The sequence below is a fragment of the Tenebrio molitor genome, chromosome 5, assembly GCF_963966145.1.
Source record: "Tenebrio molitor chromosome 5, icTenMoli1.1, whole genome shotgun sequence".
Classification (NCBI taxonomy): Eukaryota; Metazoa; Arthropoda; class Insecta; order Coleoptera; family Tenebrionidae; genus Tenebrio; species Tenebrio molitor.
Genome location: NC_091050.1, coordinates 4497164 through 4516269, shown reverse-complemented (window position 1 = coordinate 4516269; position 19106 = coordinate 4497164). Strand labels below are relative to the sequence as shown.

Here is a 19106-nt window from a genome sequence, read left to right as displayed (position 1 = left end):
CAGGTTACAATTTAAAGTAATTTTAATTTAATAAGTATCGAAAAAAAAATTAAAATATACTGAAACTATTTTAAATCTTTTTCAAATAATGTATTACTGTTTTGTAATTGTTAAAGAAAGAGTTTATAACATATCAAAAGCACAGAATAGATCTTCTACATATATCAAAAGTAGCAGTAGATGTCGCTGCAACTATAAAAATGACAGCGTTACGAAGCAAAACCAAAATTTGACAGTGTGCTTACAAGAACAAAAGTTGCAAGTTGTTGTTGAAAGACAATGAGTAATACGATGGCTCCAGCAGACATTGCAGACGTAGAAATGAAGAACGCCGACAGCCCCCCTGGTTTGGAAGCAGGAGATAGTAAACGTACGATCGAAATTCAAAATTTGGTGGAAATTCGTGAGCAAGCCCGGCAAATCGAGAAAGCAGTGGCGAACAAAGAAAACCGTTTCATCCTCCGTGTCTTAAGGTGCCTGCCAAATACCCGAAGAAAACTCAACGGAGCCGTGCTTAAAAGTTTAGTGAATCAGATTTATCCAGTTTCGGAGAGGGATGCTTTAACTGAATATCTTGAAGATGTACCTGCTGGGTTGGAATTAGAAACAGGAAGAGCAAGATCAGCTACAAAGTCACCAGTTCCAGAAGTTGATGCTTACATTCATCTCCTGATTTTGGTTTACTTACTTGACACTAATAAACTCACTGAAGGGGTAAGATGCTCTCAGGCTTTGATGAACAAAATAACAAGTCAGAATCGTAGAAGCTTAGATTTAATTGCAGCCAAATGCTATTTCTACCACTCCAGAGTGGCAGAATTAACTGGCAAATTGGACTCTATTCGAGCCTTCTTACATGCGCGTTTAAGGACAGCCACTTTAAGAAATGATTTTGAAGGGCAAGCAGTTTTAATTAACTGTTTATTGAGAAATTATTTGCATTATTCTCTTTATGATCAGTCAGATAAATTGGTCAGTAAATGTGTTTTCCCAGAGACTGCTAGTAATAACGAATGGGCGCGTTTCTTGTACTACTTGGGTAGAATAAAAGCTGCTCGATTAGAATACAGTGTTGCCCACAAACATTTGGTTCAAGCAATGAGAAAATCGCCGCAAAATGCAGCCGTCGGTTTTCGCCAAACTGTACAAAAGCTTCTAGTTGTGGTTGAACTGCTTTTGGGAGATATCCCAGAAAGACAAATATTCAGACAAGCCAGTATGAGACATTCACTTGCACCTTACTTCCAACTTACTCAAGCTGTGCGCATGGGTAACTTACACCGTTTTGGGGAGGTGTTGGAGAATTTTGGACCTCAATTTCGACAAGATCACACTTTCACATTAATTTTGCGTTTGAGACATAACGTAATTAAAACAGCAATTCGCGCAATTGGCTTATCATATTCTAGAATATCACCCCAAGATATTGCGAGGAAGCTTGGTTTAGATTCTGCCGAAGATGCAGAGTTTATCGTCGCTAAAGCAATTCGAGACGGTGTTATCGAAGCAACTCTAGATCCTGAAGGTGGTTACATGCGTAGCAAAGAAAGTACAGATATTTACTGCACAAAAGAACCTGAAATGGCTTTTCATCAGCGAATTTCTTTTTGCTTGGATTTGCATAATCAGAGTGTCAAGGCCATGAGGTATCCGCCTAAAGCTTACGGTAAAGAGCTCGAATCGGCTGAAGAACGTAGAGAAAGAGAACAGCAAGATTTGGAACTAGCCAAGGAAATGGCGGAAGAAGATGATGATGGTTTCCCATGAACATATTTGTGTTTAATTATTACTTATGCAAAGTTGTATTTTATAGTTAAATAAATTTGTGTACCTATACAAAAATTCTTTTATGTAATACCTAACTATGCATATTAATTAAATCTAATTTCTAATGTTTGCACTTCCTAAATGCATTAAATATCAAACTAAATAAACGAATAAGAAAAGTATTATTTAATTTACAATATACAAAATAATAAGCATTATTAAAAACGACAAAAGATCCAATGAGGCTGCAAATTTTACTTGACGAAGTTTTGATAGTTTTCAGGGTATTACATCATAAAAATTATTAGCATGCATCCCAAAAGTTTTTTAGTTAATGTGAATTATTTTTTAATATGTTTTTACCTAGAATTCATTATCATTACCAAAAGAAATTGCCTTTGTTTTATTTTATATAACGTCATAACGTACTGTCGCAAGCAAAAAATTCTGGTCGTCAATGTCATTTCAAAATTTGATTAGATTGTCTCAAATTAAAAAAAATCCCTGCCTGGTTATGCCCACGTCAACAAAGTGTCAAAAAATTAATTAATTAATGTCATACAACATGATAATAGGTTATACTTATGATATTTAAGACCGTTTTACAATAGAGCATTTTCCAATGCGTCAAAGCATAATTCTGACGACCAGTTTTTTTTGCTCGCGACAGTACCTACTGGCTCAGGCAAAAAAACTGGTCAAAATCATGCTTTGACAGTGACGAACAATAATACATATAATTTTGTTTGTGTTATTTAAAATTTTGCCGTGTTGTCAGTCATAAATCAAAATGTTTCACTGCTTGACACAATCATGTTCTGTGTCAACAAAATGGTAATCATTCATTGAATTGTCAATGATTTTTTTGAAAACTTGAAAACTGTGGCCACAATATATCTGAATTAAGAAAAAAGCATTTCATGGATATAAAGTGCGATCAAATTAATTTGTAATAGAGTTATCCATGAACCCAAATTCGTATGTTGTTACTTGAACTCCACGCTTCAATAAACACAGCGCGAAACACAGGTAAAGGGCCCCACAGACTGCGTTTTTATTCGACGGTTTTGTTCGACGAACAAGCCTGTTTGAACAAAAACGACGAACATGAGTTTCACACAGACTTCAGTTTTATTTAGAGGTTTTAATGAGTGAATAAATATGAAATTATATTTGTATGCAGTGGCGGCGGCATTAGCTATAAAAGCAAAAAATACAATTACTGTACTCGCGAGATTTTATTTTTCACAAACACGGAAGACTGCGTTACAGTTGGTTACAGTTCTATAAATTCCAGTAAGACATTTCTGTTAATCTGGCGAAGATCCGTCCAAACCATAATTTGTCGCGAAATACAAATGGCCAAACCCTGGTTTTATTATTTGGTACTACACCACTGCAAAAACCGACGTTTTAAAAACTGTTTACCGCACACACTTCAGATTTGCTTGAATTGACAAGTCTGTCGAACAAGTTCGACGGACATAATCTGGGTAAACCTGATAATTTTCATCATTTTTGTTCGCGAGCAAAAACGACCGTTTTCCAGACACATATTTCAGATTTGCATCGTTTTTGTTCGAACAGACTTGTTTGTCGAACAAAAACGCAGTTTGTGGGGCCCTTTAGATCTCGACATATAAATCGCAAAAGACATACGGATTCAAATTCATGGATGACTCGATTACAAATTACTTTGATCGCTCATATTTAAGATATTTGCTCATTTTTTTAAATTTTGGATTAATTCTAAACTTTTTGTGCCTATTGACTTAATAATTTTTAAATGTTATTTAAAACATGGATTTACAATAAAAATGTTTTTGGTGCTACGTGACAGTTTTATCAAAATTATTAATACAAGTCAATTAAAAATAAGGTAAAGCGATTTAGTGGATTTTCTTGTAATAATGAAATTTACCAAGACCTCGTGGTGCCGCCCGAGTATTTTCCACGTTATGTGGTAAATATATTTATTATATTCCCTTTTCTTGTACACCCTTTTTAAATTTACCGCGCAATCATATGCTTTGAAGTTTGTTCGTTCGGCTAAAGCAAAAATTGCAACAATCAAATTTGACATATTTTTGGAAATGTGGCAACGTTACTCTAGAAAAAATAGTGTGGTTTTTATCTCAAAATAAAATCAGTCTCCCCTCCGTTTAATAAATTGTAGTTTAAAGTCCCCAATAATCTCAAGTTTGCAATTGTAGTGGTTTTGTGTAAAAATTGAAAAGTGGGGACGAAGCGAACAAAGCTGCAATCTGCAGTGTGATTCCCGATACTCTAATGTGTAATGTCAGAGTTGTTTTGTTGAATGTTGAATGGTAGGTGCTATTAACTGGTTAGGTCAAGACGTTCGCATTCCACCTGCAGTTTTCGTCGGTGCTAATCAAGTGTTGTTCTGTTGCTGCCTACTGCTGGTGTCAATGGACACTTCTTTTTCGTCTATTTATCCAACAGAAGGACCGAGTGTTAAAAAAAGTGTTAAACGTGCCGTTGTTGCATTTCGTTTTTTTAGATGAAAGTGTTATTCTTCTGGTGTGATCGGTTTTTGCTATGGTCTTGAATGCGTTGGATGTGAGTGGAAATATAGGTTATGTCATATATTTATTAACCATCCAACCCTTGCAGAACTGTGCATCGTAACATCAATGTTTTCTGGAGATGGTGTGTAAAGAGGATGTTTTATTATGGTTTAAGGACTTGGAGGGTTACAGAAGAATAGATGTATTGTATGAACTGTTAAATATGTGCATTCCTTTTGAACTTCGTTTCTTGGGGAGCTGTATTGAGGAAATCGGTAAACACACGTACCAGGAACTACGCGGACCAGCCATAAATGCCAACGATTTAGACAAACTGTCCAAAGATACCTCATTAAGTCCAGGTCTCTTAGATGAAAATGTTCGGCATCGAGTGCTAATTAATCTTTCTTTACTATCATCAAGGAACTATAGTGTTGCCAATTGGCTTTATAAAAATATATTAAGGACAGACTGGCTAGAAGATTGTATAGTGAAAGAAAATCTTAAGGATCCAAACATTCAGAGTGAATTTTTGTTGTTGTTTGTTATGGCTTTGCATCATCCAGCTTTTACTTTTGAACAAAAGCTTTATTTTAATGATATACTCACCCGACTTATCAAACTTAGGGAAAGCAAAAAGAGGATCTCACCCAAACCTCCTAGTTTTACATACCCCCCAGGATTCGGGTTTGCCCCAGTAAAAACAATGGTGAGATTTAATTATGAATTAGCTATTTATTTATTATCATTTAAAAATTATAAATTTAATTTTTTGATACATTTAATATTTAATCAAATATAACACTACATTTTTTTTAATTTTTGAAATAAGTATGTTTTTCTATTAACATTTTCCACTTCATAGTTTTTTGAACAAAGTTATTGAATGAGATTTTCCTGTTAGACAAAGGTGCAACATGTCTTAAATTATAACATTTATTTCTTTAAATGAAAAAGAGCAAAAAGACACCTATTGAAATACATTTTCATAAATTCTTACATATTTAAAAACTTGCACCACAGCTATTCTCTTTAAGTTTCACATGTTTTATTATTTTATAATAAAAAAAAACATATGAGTTATTTTTCTGTCTTTATTTTTTATTAAAAGAAAGGTAGTATGTTACAGTCACGTCGTGTCATTTATAATGTGAATTTTTTTTTGTGTTAACTAAAACCGGAAACGGAGCTGCAACAAGTTTAAAAAAATATATATTTGATTTCATTGAGTAACGTTGTTCAAAGACCTCTATTTCACCAAAGTCTACCCAGTTAGATGTGTTATTTTGATTTCACCACAGGTGTTACGTGAATCTACGAGTTTGCAGCGGGAGACGATGTTATAAAAAACAATCTCCTGCTGTTCTTCTTTTTTTATTAATTCTATTTAGGAATTAAAACGAGTTAAATCTCTTGAAAATGGATAAGTATTGAGGTGTATGTAAGACCGAACAAGGTAAAAAAAAAAATTAAGAAGAAAATAATGTTATTAGTATTAGAAGATTTTATTTTTTTAAAGACATGTGGGATACTGTCGCAATCACTAATTATTATTCAAGTAAATATATCGGGTGTTAAAAAAGTCAGACACCAAAGAAGCTACACAATTTACAATTTAGGATCATGGAATATGAAGAATCGTTTTTTTTTTTTTTGCTTTTTGCCTTTCGTTAACGCGCAAGAGCTTTTGGAAGTTACAATTAAACTACCTGTAAAACTAATGATCCTGTTATTGATGTATCAATTGTATCAACTTTCAAAGGTGCCCTCAATAAATATCCAAAAATTCCTTTCACGAATACGTTTGAAATCTGTTTCTTTGTCAATGTTAAATTGGTGTGGGGGAGTAGTTTTCAAACGCGGCAACATTGCTAACATATCATAGCAACGAGAAAACACCGTTATAAAATAAATGTCAATGAAATTATGTCAGTTTTCAAATTGGAACAGTTTTTGATACAAAATTGGGATCTATGTTATGCTACTAAAACGCCTGTCCGTCATTTTTGACACACCCGATATCTAATACTAAAAAAACTTCAATATAATGGCATTTCAAGGTTTTAAATCTTTTTAAAATACATTTAAAATGGTTGCAGATATATTTCATTTGGAATCCAATCCAGATACGATACTGGGTGTTATGGAAGTCCACGTAATAAATTTTATTTGTTACTAAATTGTAAACGTCATTTATTCGAACTGTCACTTGACGTTGAAAAGTCATTTTAACTGGCTAGTAGCGTTAAATTGACAGCAGACCAGTTATGAATTTAACAAGTTAGTAGAGAAATTTGAAATTTGGAAAGGATAGTAGCGTTTTTAACATTTGAACATTTTTATTTCTTTGTTTCATACAAATTAAAATTAAATGTACAATTAGAATTTCCGCTAATGTCGAACATTCCTGAAGCGGAAGTGAATTCGCTCGTCATTGGACAATTAATTGTAGAACCTCCCGAAGTGGAAGCCACATCTGTTGAGTTTCGTCCAGGAAACATTTTTTTCGCAATTTCAATTTTTTTATTGATAGAATCATCCACATAACCTTCCGCAATTCCACTACTTTTCCATCCTCCCACACGTTTTAGTGTCAAAATATCTCCACCTGCATCCACAACCATTGTTGCTGCTGATCGGCGAAATGAGTGACCTGTGTATAATTCAGGTTCTTGTAGCCCTAAGTATGTTGCAATTTTTTTCGGTACACCGCCAATAGTGTGCTGGCCAACATTGAGGGAAATACATTTGCCATTACGGTAGGTTAAAAAGAAACGTAATTGGTCTGCTTGACGAGGACGAAGAGCTGCATATTTTCTGTACAAAACACAAGGTTGAAAACTGCAGCCCTCATCTGTGATCGTAAATCTCCTTGTTGTTAAATTCTTTGTATTCCGTAAAGTGACGATAATATATTTCTCAACATCTTCTACGTCCTTCACCGTCAACGAGAGAAGCTCGTCACACCGGCAAGCACCAAAAATTCCAAAAATTGTAATCACTTTATATAACAACCAATAGTCATCAGGAGCTTCAACAAGAAATTTTTCCACTTGCTCTTTTGTTAAAATCCTTGCCTTCTTCGGCACGTAACGCTCATTCTTTCTCTTGAGAAAAGCAATTACCTTATGAAATCTACAAATGTCAAGTTAAAATATCACTTTTTTGATAACGTCTGTAATAGGAAAACAAACCTGCGAACTTCAGCATTTTCTTTAGTTTCCAGGCAGCTTTTTAACATGGACCATTTCGACCACAAAGAATTGGGGCTAAATTTGTCTGATAGTTGGTGAAGATACACCAAAAGAACGTCTTCCGTTACACCAGTTACGTTATTGTTTTTCTGCCAATTTTTAAATTCTTCATATTCTCGTTCATATTTTGCTAAAGACTTCGCTGGCAGTAAACTGGAAGCCACGTTTATAGCTTCCTTTTTGATTTCTTCTGGCACGTTCATTTGAGAAAAAATCTTGACGGAAATAAACAATTTGAACAAACGGCGCGTTGTCATAGTAATTGTACTTCTAAGGTTTCTGAGTTTTGAGCAATAATTTGGAAGAAAACAGAATTTGATCATTTTTAATTTTATTTAGTTGTTTACAATTTAGTAACAAATAAAATATTATACAAGACACGCCAGGTAACTGGTTTTACTGGCTCAAGGAGGTAACTGACTCGTCTTCGACTCGTCAGTTATATCCTCCATTCGCCAGTAAAAACCATTTTACCTGGCTTGTAATGTAAAATACTATAACCACCAATAGGACTCGTTAAAATAAACATTTTTTTTATTTATCACTTTTTCCGCAAATTATTTCAGAGTTAAAATTAAATAAAATTTGAACCCTAAAATTCATACCTGCTCATGTGATTACACATCCATTGATAACGAAGCGCGAAAATTACTCGATTAAAATACTGGAATGAAAACCAGTATAAACTGTTGGTGTTAGCACAGCGATCGTTCTTTCTTCAAAAAACTGCAGTTTTTATCGCACAAAAACATTTTTACTCACTCTTTCGTTTCAATTGATGATTATCCCGCGAGCGGAAATTAGGGGTTAGAAAAATGTAAAAAAAAGATCAATATGTAAAAAATGTTTATTTTAAAGAGTTCTACTGGTGATTCAATTTATTATGTGGACTTCCATAACACCCTGTATATTATCTTAAGTTTCGTGAAGTGATTCGACGGCATATGCCACGAATCTAGTACAAAGTGTTTATAAAAGAACGTATATCAAGAGTCCTGTGGAATTGTGCGGCTCTATAATTTTATTGTGTCGAACTGTGTCTCGACTCTCGAGTCGCTTAAATCGTCAAATTAGATGTCAACAATCAAATGTCAAATTATGAAATCTTAGTGCCGGAAGTAAGTTCGACGTCCTAATTGTTTTGCTTGTGCTTTTTTCAGTTTTTCTATATTCTGATTACTTTTTTCTTAACAACAGTCTATTAAAAACCTGTCATAATGGACTGACATAACCGCTGTTTTTCTATTTGATACTACCACAATATGCTACAGAACGGCAAAACTAAAATATATTCAAATTTCTCAGGACTTGATATTATGTTCAACAGCATGTTTTACGTGGGGACTTAAATTATTCCTCCATTAGTAGAAAAAATACGTAAGATCTTTTATCAGAATAATTTCTGTTAATATTGTTGTTTTATCGGAAAATTAATTTCTTCACTTTTGGATTACCCAGTTTTTAATTCTCGAATACATTTGATTCTAAGTTAGCAATTACTTTTTAAATATTTCTAGATTCCCTATAGAAAGTTGGAGCTTATAATAGTACACAGATGTTGTTATAACATATTTATTTCTCATCTGACGTGCATTTCTGTCGTATTGAATTTTCCTTCTGTTATCAGTATGCGTGATTTTATATTGTCTTTCAATTATTGTTTTTTTTTCGTAAGCATATTGCAAAATGGTATTATGACTTATCAGCCATTATAGTATAAAAGGTAGATAAAGTTCTAATTTATCTCCAGATTGACAATAAGTATTATTTAGTCAATCAGTATTGAAAAATAAAATGTACCCATCAGTTTAAATAAATTATCTTATCATTATTAATAAATATAATATACCTACATATAAAAAATATTAATTACTATATCTGACTTTGAAACTGAATAAATTGTTCATAAATGTACTTAATCATGTTACAAAAGTCTGTTTGTATTCAGGCGTATTAAGGATTAAATAATTTATCAGTTTGTATAATCATAAACGACTTTAAATTCTTGTTCTTTTTATTTAATATAGATAATATGCTAAGGGAGTCGTTTAGATATTATTGTGACCTATTTTTCTAAAAGTCTTGTACATACTTTATTTCCAGTAAAGTTGCCTTTATGTGGCGAATGTTTTAATATTTGTTGTAGCTTAAAATGACCTTATATAAAAAGTATCCAAGTAATGGGGAAATATCTAGAATATGAAAATGGCGTAATGTTGTTAATGCGTCAAATTCATGATTATATTAATTAAGACAATTCCCATAATAGTTATTTACGTTATAAGTCCGGTAGGTTACTTGTTACAAGTACTACCGGAAGTGTATCGTACGTAATGTATTTTATTTCATACTGGAAGTCTGATCTCTATCGTAATTAAAAAAAAATCACATTACATATGTTATTGTGAAAATCGCATCACCTTTTTTCCTATGCCAACGGCCGTTGCTATTATTTTTTACATAGAATATTTTTTAATTTTTTCACTTTTCAATGTCGGAGACTTGATTTATAAAAATAAAACAGTCCGGTAGGTGTTGCTTAGCGACACTTTTCGGCTCTGATACTGTTATAACTCACCTACCGAACTCAAATTGATAACGTAATCGAACATCTACTGGACAGTATGAAATAAAAAACTACATAATTATATGAATAAGGTGCTACTACGCCTTGAAAATTTTATTTAAAAGTTTATTATCTTGCTGTAGAACGTACTTTTTAGTGAAAAAACGTTATTTTTCGTGTATAATAGCAATTATTCAGAATCGTATTTTATCTAATGTTGGTGCCTTGCGATTAAAAGATTATTACATATAAAGGAATTTTTTAATTTATCTGGGATTAACACAAATAAACGTAAAATCCTGATAAATTTAATAATTGATTAGAAAAATTCATAATTTTCATAAAATCAAACTACCACACATCTTTTAACAAATCTTCGTTATTTTATTTTTTATTTATTTTATTTTATTTTGTTGTAGCAGAAAGTATAAAAATTTAATCATTTCATCAAGTTGTCTGTAACCATTTAATGTCTTTTGTATTACTGCTTGTCTACTGCTAGAATACGAATACTTCAGAAGTTCCAATTGTCCCCGTAAAAACATCAAACACCATCCCTTGCGGTGATGACACTCTCTACCAACAGCCTCCACACGTTCCGTCACTTCAACCCACCCAGGAGTTCGTAGCGTGGAACATTCCTGGATACCCTTGTGGAGCTCCGGAGGTGGGAAAGCGACTTATTAAATGTTGGATCGGTAAATAATGTATCCATTGTCTTTAGGTACCACCGCCATTTCCTCTACCTACTGTATCACCCCTAGTCAGCGAATCAACTTCACCCAATCATAGTAGGAGTACCTCACCTCACCGAACAATAGTCACGTTACGTTCGACGCCGATGCCACCCCCACAACCACCTCGGCCAATTGACACCATACCAACGCAGTTACCTATCGATGCGCTCTCTTCAAACAAGTTTCCATTTCTTCACCCCGCAGAGAACGTTAAATTCCCAGATGAAGATGTAAGTCGCAATAATGCAATTTTCCGTGAAGGTACAAAAAAATAGTGCTGCTTACTAGGGGGTCATTATAAATGTTGGTAACAACTAGTGGGCTTAGCGGCGCACCTAAAGCATAGCGCACAGCCACCTACGATGGTACAATCATTTATAATGACCCCCTAGTTGTCTACTATTTTCGGTAAGTGGCACTGACAATAACATTTTTTTTTCTTCAGGAGAATTGATAAGTTTCTTATTTTATATGCAATAATTAAAATAATTTGTCACCGCGTAATGCACACTGCTGAAAAGAGAGTTTATTTGAAAGACTTGTTTTCTTTAGGTGATATGATCGATAATGATCAATATTGGTCGATAAATAAGTTGTGTTTTAGCGATTTGTCATTTGTTTCAGTTAAATTCAATACCAGAGGACAAATTGGTGTTGGAGGGACCTTGGCTGTTCCATGTGAAAGAACTAAAGCAGCCTAACGGTATCCGATTCAGCGCTTGTCCGACAAAGAGTGTTCCCCGACCATTCGTTTTGGAACAGTTTCAGGCGTTGAATATAGATGGCGAGAATTCGTTGCATCGTTCCAATTCGTCGAGTAGCAGCAGCTTAAATCAAACCCCTCCAGAAACGCCTGCCGCAACGCCACACTCAACATCATCACAATGTCCCGTTCGAGAGGGAGAAAAACCTCGAGTCAATGGTATGCCACCATTTGTGACGCCGGGTCTTTCTTTGTGCGATACGACGTCGCCGCCACCGCCACCTACACCTACCTTCAACAACTGCTCTGTGCCTTATACCACTTATCCCACGTTTACCGCCATCCATACCACCAGGTCAATGTTTCCAAACTATTCTGCGTCGTACAGACCGCCATTTCCACATTTTACATCGTATCAAACGAATGATAATTCATTTCCGCCTTACACACCTTCCTACCTACCCATTTTCTTTCCCAGTTCGTTCCTGCACTCGAATTGTTACAACTGCGGCGCTATGGGGCACGCCGGACAAGACTGCACTGGCCAAAATATAGAAGACATCACGCAAAAAAAAACCTATACAATAGAATTTTCAGCACCACCTCTACCTGATGCTGATAAATGATTGTGTTTTCATGTGTATAATTGTTTTTGTAGTTGTCACAAGTGATTTGGACAGTTACCGTACTGCTTGTTAAGACAGTGATTTTTGTAATATAGGAAGAATAATGTATTATTTGTAAAAATCTCAATGCTTCAACTTTTTTGTTAACTAAACTATGGCCTGCCATCCTGGCCCTGAAATCGTTCTGATCGATTATCTGAACTTTACGATAAGTGGTATGTGCGTTTCTATACAGATATTGTAACAATTATTTTTATTAGTTTCTTATACAGCCCCAAAAGTTTTTAACGTCGCTTTTTCGTGGTTTAAAATTTTTTTGTACAATGTTAGAATTTTTTTAGTAAGATGTACTTACTTCGTATGGTGAAGTTCCATTTTAGACTTTTTAATTATTTTATTTAAGCAATTGCCAGAATATTTATAAGGATGTGAAATTATTTATTGATTTTGTTATAATTTGTTTTCAATTTGTTACTATCTTTTTAAAATATCAATAATTGTCCTAAATATATTGTTCTGTATATTGTCATCATGATTTTACTGTACATAGTGACTAGTTATTACATAGTTAATATTAAATATTGATATATTTATAATACAATCAGCATCTGACTGAAAGTTTATTTGAAAGTAAAGTAAAGAATAAAGATTTTCTAACAATATTTGTTTTTCTTCAAACGTCCGTAAATTATGACATTATTTGCCTCGTTTGCGCAGATTCTAAGTCATAGCAACTACTGGCTAGATAAATTTACTTGAAGGTGAATAAACCGGGCCTTAAAGTAAATTCAAATGTCTATATAATGCCATACAAGTGCTGTTGAAAATGCAAAGTGGTTTTTTGCAACTTGAGTCAACTTTACAACATTGTTATATAGCAATTCGGTAAATTTTAAAACAGAAATGCACCAATTATTGTATACCGAGACATTTTTTTAACTCGGAACATATTCCCTATGTTCAGTTTTAAAAAGCACAGATCAATGCATTGAGAGTATTTGCTAGGCAACCAATTTATACTCGACGCTCCGTGGTTGTTAAATTTGAAATAATTATGTAATGTTACAAAGTGTTTCGATTTCGACTGATGGAATTAATGAATAAGTGACTGAAGAAACGTCACGTACATTTCTTATGCTTTGATCGGCGTGGTATCGGTATAAATGCATTATGTGTGACTTAATAAATTTATCACGATAATAATTCAACCTTATTTTTTTATTGTCAAGTAGCTATTTTAACGTAATGTTGGTTACCTAATTAAATACATGCATTGAACTGTGTTTTTTTAAACTGAACACAGGCTAAGTATGGAATTATGTTCAGAGTTAAAAAAATGTCCCGGTATAGTACGTATTAACGTATTATATAATATGCGGTTATGACTTTACGGACTGATCGGTCTAAGTATGTATAGTCGGTGAATGAAAGAATGAAGAATGATTCATGATCATGATATTTGTTGTGAACAGTTGGCTACCCTGTCGCGTACGTCACCGCTTTGTTTCTTGACATATCGAATCACCTGTCACCTGTCGGCGAACTTTGACAGCACAGTTTATTAATTATCATCAATAAATACGTGTAAATGTGAGTACATAACTATTTTGCCAATCAAACATTTCCAACTGTGTTCACTAAATCAAAACATCTGCCATTTTTTAAATCGCGTGTGTGTGTGAGAATGTCTGCAAAGTAGCATTAGCATTTTAAATTCTGAAAAATGTTTGCATCTCTAAAAAATAAAATTCGTGAAGAAACTGGTAGCGATTTGTCCAAATTAACAGCAAAAATAACATCTTCAACAGTTCAAAGAATAGATTCGTTAAGAGGGCGTTCACATCAAGGGTCGTCATCTAGCATTAACTCTCTTGTATCATCAGATGGTGTTAAAGAAGACAGCAGTATTGACACAGAAGAACTGAAAAAACGGTTACAGAGGATAGAATCAGAATTTACGAAAAAATTAGATCAAAAAGAATTGGAATGGAGAGAAATACTCTCAGAAAAAGACAAGAGGTTCCAAAGTTTAGAAAAAGAAAAAGAGGAAGCCCTGAAACAAGTTCACATGCTTAGAGAAACACTTAAAAATGCAGAAGGTTTGTGGGTTTTTTCTGCACCTTTTGTATGTAGATTTATTTGTATTTTTTCAAACAGAATTTAAACAAAAATTAGTGGAACATCAAGAAGACAAAGAACAGATGGAAAACTTTCAAACTCAGGAATTAAGCAAAGTTAAACATTTAGTCTTGCTGAGAGAACAAGAGTTGGCTGAAAAAACAGCTTCACTAAAAGAAGCTAATGCACAACTTGACAAGTTACGAACTGAAGTTTCCAGGCTTAGGAGGCAGGAAGAACAATTAAGTGATTTACAGGTAATTAGGGTTACCATTAATTATTACAACTTTTAGCTGTAAGCAACTGCGCTAAATAAAAAAAAAATACCTACCTACATTTGTTTGTGGATAAGGCCGCGGTGAGATATGACATTTGGTGGGGGTGACCATAGATGGAAAATAGTCGGACGAGTCCATCCTTCGCAAAATAGGGGTGTTCAACAAATTAACAATCAGCTGATTGTAACTGTGACTGGTTTTGTCACGCCACTGGAAGACTTCCCCCACCAAATGTCATATCTCAGACCGACCTTACTTTAATAAATGAAAATTGTGAATGTTCTATGAGGATTTGTGTCTCAAAATTTATTATATTCATATATTTTATGTTGAAGTGTATTATTTTCTGTTGTTGAGGGAGTTCGCACTTGTTTTATTATTTTATTTGGTGAGCTTCGAGCAATCACAGGTATGTGCTTTTGGCTTTTTTCTTATACTCACCTAATTTTCTTTTAATGATCATCAAAATATTTCAATTTCAGGATGATTTGGAATCTTTAAGACATTCCAGTTCACGAGATTTAGCCGCTTTGGCAACTGAACTGGCTAAAAGTGAGGCAGAGACAAGGCACTTATCTGATCTTGTTGCTGTTTTAAGACAGAGAGTGGCAAATGAAACTTCTGATGATGAACATGTTGCGTCAGAAAGACGTCTTTTGGAACAAAGACTTGAAGAAGCTCATTTACACTTAGCTGACATTAAAACTTCGTGGAGCGACAAAATTGCTTCATTAGAAACCCAGGTTTCAATTCCAACTTTTACATTGTCAAAAAAAAAAAAATATTTTTTTAGGTGGGTCGTCTGAGTAGGCAGGCAGCTGAAGAAGGAACTGAAAGGAGAAGAGCTGTACAGGAAAAAGAAAAATTGGCGGAGAAGGTCAGGCAAATGGAAGCAGAATTAGAGTGCAACACATTAGAATTAAATAATAAAGAAACAAAAATTAAACGACTAACAAAGGATATTGAAGAGTTATCCAAGGAAATTAAGGCGATTCAGTCAGAAAGTGAAGAAGAAGTTACTTTTCTTAGGACACAACTTGTGAGTCACAATAAATAAACACAAAGTGGGGACGCTTTTTATTTAGTTGTCTACTTCACCAGTTTATTTTTGCAAACACTGATTGTTTATATTATGGTATTTTTTTTCTTCAATTTTTCATACCATTATAGCAATCCTGTGGGAATAACATTTTAACATTCACTTGTTTTTAACACCGCTTTTTTTTATATACCTGCCTGTAAATGTAATATTTTATTTTATTTGTATTTCTACTTTCTTTGAGTATTTTATATTTATACAATAAATACTATTCACAATGTTTTGGATTTTTTTTAGTGCTTGGTGTCACCTTTTGGTATAACCAGTTCTGAAATTCCCTTTATCCCGAAACTCCGTTTTAAATATGGGGTTCAATAAAGTGTCAGTAATAATGTGTACATTAATTTTCAGCAAAACGCTATTACAGAAGTAAAAGTCGTCCGAAAAAATTTAGAAAACACGGAAAGCGAATTAGATAAATCTGGAGATGAATGCAGTAAGTTGAAGTTGTCAGTAGATTCAGAACATGAAGCCAATCATTCACTAAGACAAATAATAACAAAACTCGAGAAGGAATTAAGTGAAGAAAAAACAAATTCATTAAACGTTCAAAAAACTTTGTCCAGGTGATTGATATTTTTTGTTTGGATTTCAAGTTTTAAAATGAATGTTTTAGAGTGACTGCAGAAAAAAATACAGCGCTCTTACGAAATGCTGAAATATCGCAACAGATGGAATTGGGAAAGCAAGAGAAAAGGCGTCAGGAGAGTGAAATGACAGATTTGATAAATAAATTAATGCAAGTCGAAGATGAAAATAAAAAACATAATGAAGGTAAGGTGTTGGAACAGGACTTAAGAAATCATGTAGCAGAACTGGAAGATCAAATATCGGAAAAAAATAAGGTAAGTTGTTGAAAAACAAAGAAATTAACCGATCTTTTTTTTTCTTTTTCTTTTTTTGAAGAACATTAAGACTCTTCAGCTGCGTTTAGCTGACATGAAAAAAACTTTGCAACAAGAATTACGAACTCCAGGTAACCCAAATTATCATAGTGACTTATTGGACAATTCTGCTGCGGTTCTCACCCCTAGTCAAGTGTCAACAAAAAATTTTCCAAGTGTGGTGAAACGTGACGAGGACGATGTTAATTTTAAATATTTGAAACATGTTGTAATTAAATTTTTGACAAGTCGAGAATATGAAGCTCAGCACTTGACCAAAGCAATAGCCACGCTTCTTAAATTTACGCCCGACGAAGAAAAACTAGTGAATGACACTTTAGAATGGAAGAGATCGTGGTTTGGAAGCAAGCCAAAATTGGGAAGTGGACAAAAAGCTAAAGCAATACCCCATAGCTGATGGTTACTTTAATTCAGTTTGGTGCCAATGTGATAAGACAATGTGTATCAACTCAACCATTCCATTGGTTTATGCAGGATCACGCAGCTTTTTGGGGTATGCAAATCTTCCATTTTTGGTTAGCACATAAGACCTCGCATTCTTTTTTTTTTTCATATTTTATATTATAGTGATGTCATTTACATTTAATTTTTTTATATTGTACGCAAAAAAAATTAGAACTGAAGTAATTGAATAAAAGCAAATACCCATATAGTGTATAGTTGTACAAAGTTGTAAATACAATCTGACTTTTGTTGTAAAATTATGAATTTTGAATGCTTTATAATACATGTATTTATTATACTGCTATATGGGCCTGTTCAGCACAACAGTTAAAATTTTGAGGATTCTGTCCTGTTTTTAAGGTATCTTTTTAAAAGTCAAAATTTTAAGGATTGTACCCTGTTTTTAAGGAATATAAAATTTGGTTTCGGGTAAAAAAAAATTCACCTTCGGAAAAACAGCTAAATTTAAGATTCTGCCGTTTTTAAGGTATAGTTAAAATGTAAAGGCAGTTCGGCCTGTTTTTAAGGTATTTTTTTTTAAGTTAAAATTTGCCTTTAGCTCCTGAAGCTGTGCTGAATTTCGAGATTTCGAGCTGTTTGTATAAAAAAATAAAAATTGTGGTGTATGAAATATGTATAATTAGATATATTATGCAAAAATACATATCAGCGCACATTTCATACTAGAACTAAAAGCAACCCCCTTCCAGTCATTATCCGGGATTTGCTCCAGATTCTGTTGTTGGTTTATTTCGGCATACAAAGAAAAAAGTTTTATTATTTTTAGATAGATGTTTTCTTACCTGTATTGCAAGAAGTTTCTCAATGCCACAAAAGCATTTTTCTCCTCAGGATTGTTGAAAATGATCAACGGATCCGGTTTGTCAACTTCTTCAATAAAATTTATTTTCACCGAATCTAAGCCATCGTCGTAAGTTTCAACTTCTTTTTGAAGTATCATCAACTGGCGTGTTGTGGCGTTTTCAGTTGTTTCAATGATATTGATTGTCACTCCTTGGAATACTGCGATGTTGGCCGAAATCCTTGGCTTATCTTCTTCCAGCTTTACCAGAACATGAAATTAAATTTTTTTAATATTGTTCCTCGTCGTCGTTCGAGTTGCAACTGGCGGAACTAGTCAATTATTTTCTTTAAATCCATCTTATCTAAAATAAAATACTAACTACATATTGTTTTTTATCATTTTTTTTACACGTATCAAGACTTCTTTGCAATTCTGCAAAACAAAACACAAGGCCACACACCATAATAAAAACAAGCGCTGAATGTATAAATAGCAAGTATTAATCCAATTATTGGTCGACGCCGATGTTTTCAAATATGTATACATATTATTTTCAAACTGCATTATTCATAATTCTATTTGCACGTCTAGTTTTGTTTGTGTAACCTTAAAAAAAAAAACATCACAAAAACCGCAAATTCACGTAAAACCAGCAACTTATTTTAAAAAACAATGCACAGACGTAAGCCGGATCGAGCGGGAGTATGACTTGGCAACAGTGTCAGTGGCGCCCCCAACGGTAGCCGAAATCGCCAATAGTACAACACGTTATGAAAGTCTTTTTTTCACTTATTTGCTTGATGCTCAATGCACTATTTACGCCCCAGTAGAAAAAAAAACCGTTTTATAATATATTATAAAACGGGTAATTCACTTTTCAATAAAATGCCAATTTTATCATCTGCAATTATTTCCTCGTCTTTAGATATACATTTTTAAAACTCCCATCTCGAATAAATAAAATTTAACTCGTGACAAATTTTGGGGACACCATAAATTTTAGCGACTGAATTTCTTTATAACAAGCTCTTACAATATTATTTAAATATTTGTAATAATTATATGTCACTTTTAGAGTAAACATTGAACCACAAAATATTTTTGAAGCAATCATTTTAGGATCAACAGGTACAAATTCAATTTTACCTTCTCCTTTATAAATAAATAATTTTAGTTATTTGAGTTTCCAATCTGTTGTGCTGAACTGCCCCATATAGTACGTAGTATTTATTATTTCCGAAAGTTAAAATAAAAAATTGTTATCATCAAGACTGAT

The 19106-nt window shown here is 33.5% G+C and overlaps 4 protein-coding genes across 6 annotated transcripts; 3 read left to right on the top strand and 1 right to left on the bottom strand.

Annotated features, from left to right (window-relative positions):
- The first annotated feature begins 203 nt into the window (after nucleotides 1-203).
- Rpn3 (regulatory particle non-ATPase 3) lies at nucleotides 204-1842 on the top strand. Its single transcript, XM_069046975.1, has one exon. It carries the CDS (start codon nucleotides 280-282, stop codon nucleotides 1765-1767), a length of 1488 nt encoding a protein of 495 aa, XP_068903076.1. The 5' UTR covers nucleotides 204-279; the 3' UTR covers nucleotides 1768-1842.
- Nucleotides 1843-3794: 1952 nt separating this feature from the next.
- LOC138130659 (uncharacterized) lies at nucleotides 3795-12841 on the top strand. The gene is made up of 5 exons (XM_069047265.1): nucleotides 3795-4347; nucleotides 4402-5004; nucleotides 10618-10782; nucleotides 10840-11082; nucleotides 11477-12841. Exons 2-5 carry the CDS (start codon nucleotides 4435-4437, stop codon nucleotides 12179-12181), a joined length of 1683 nt encoding a protein of 560 aa, XP_068903366.1. The 5' UTR covers nucleotides 3795-4347; nucleotides 4402-4434; the 3' UTR covers nucleotides 12182-12841.
- LOC138130660 (tyrosine recombinase XerC-like) lies at nucleotides 6615-8373 on the bottom strand. Its single transcript, XM_069047266.1, has 2 exons — nucleotides 7490-8373; nucleotides 6615-7430 (listed from the first exon to the last, which is right to left on the bottom strand). Exons 1-2 carry the CDS (start codon nucleotides 7870-7872, stop codon nucleotides 6635-6637), a joined length of 1179 nt encoding a protein of 392 aa, XP_068903367.1. The 5' UTR covers nucleotides 7873-8373; the 3' UTR covers nucleotides 6615-6634.
- A 737-nt stretch (nucleotides 12842-13578) lies between the features above and the next one.
- On the top strand, nucleotides 13579-19105 carry LOC138130127 (golgin subfamily A member 1-like). Of its 3 annotated transcripts, none has more exons than XM_069046511.1 (8): nucleotides 13579-13771; nucleotides 13990-14280; nucleotides 14339-14556; nucleotides 15060-15320; nucleotides 15371-15616; nucleotides 16028-16242; nucleotides 16293-16521; nucleotides 16583-19105. In XM_069046511.1, the coding sequence occupies exons 2-8, from the start codon at nucleotides 14250-14252 to the stop codon at nucleotides 16976-16978; spliced, it is 1596 nt and encodes a 531-aa protein (XP_068902612.1). In that variant the 5' UTR covers nucleotides 13579-13771; nucleotides 13990-14249; the 3' UTR covers nucleotides 16979-19105. The 3 variants fall into 3 exon arrangements, 2 of the variants coding, with proteins under 2 accessions (XP_068902612.1, XP_068902611.1); XR_011159503.1 differs by having other exon boundaries at nucleotides 13582-14280; nucleotides 16583-17956; nucleotides 18013-19105; XM_069046510.1 differs by having other exon boundaries at nucleotides 13582-14280.
- Nucleotide 19106: the final 1 nt, after the last annotated feature.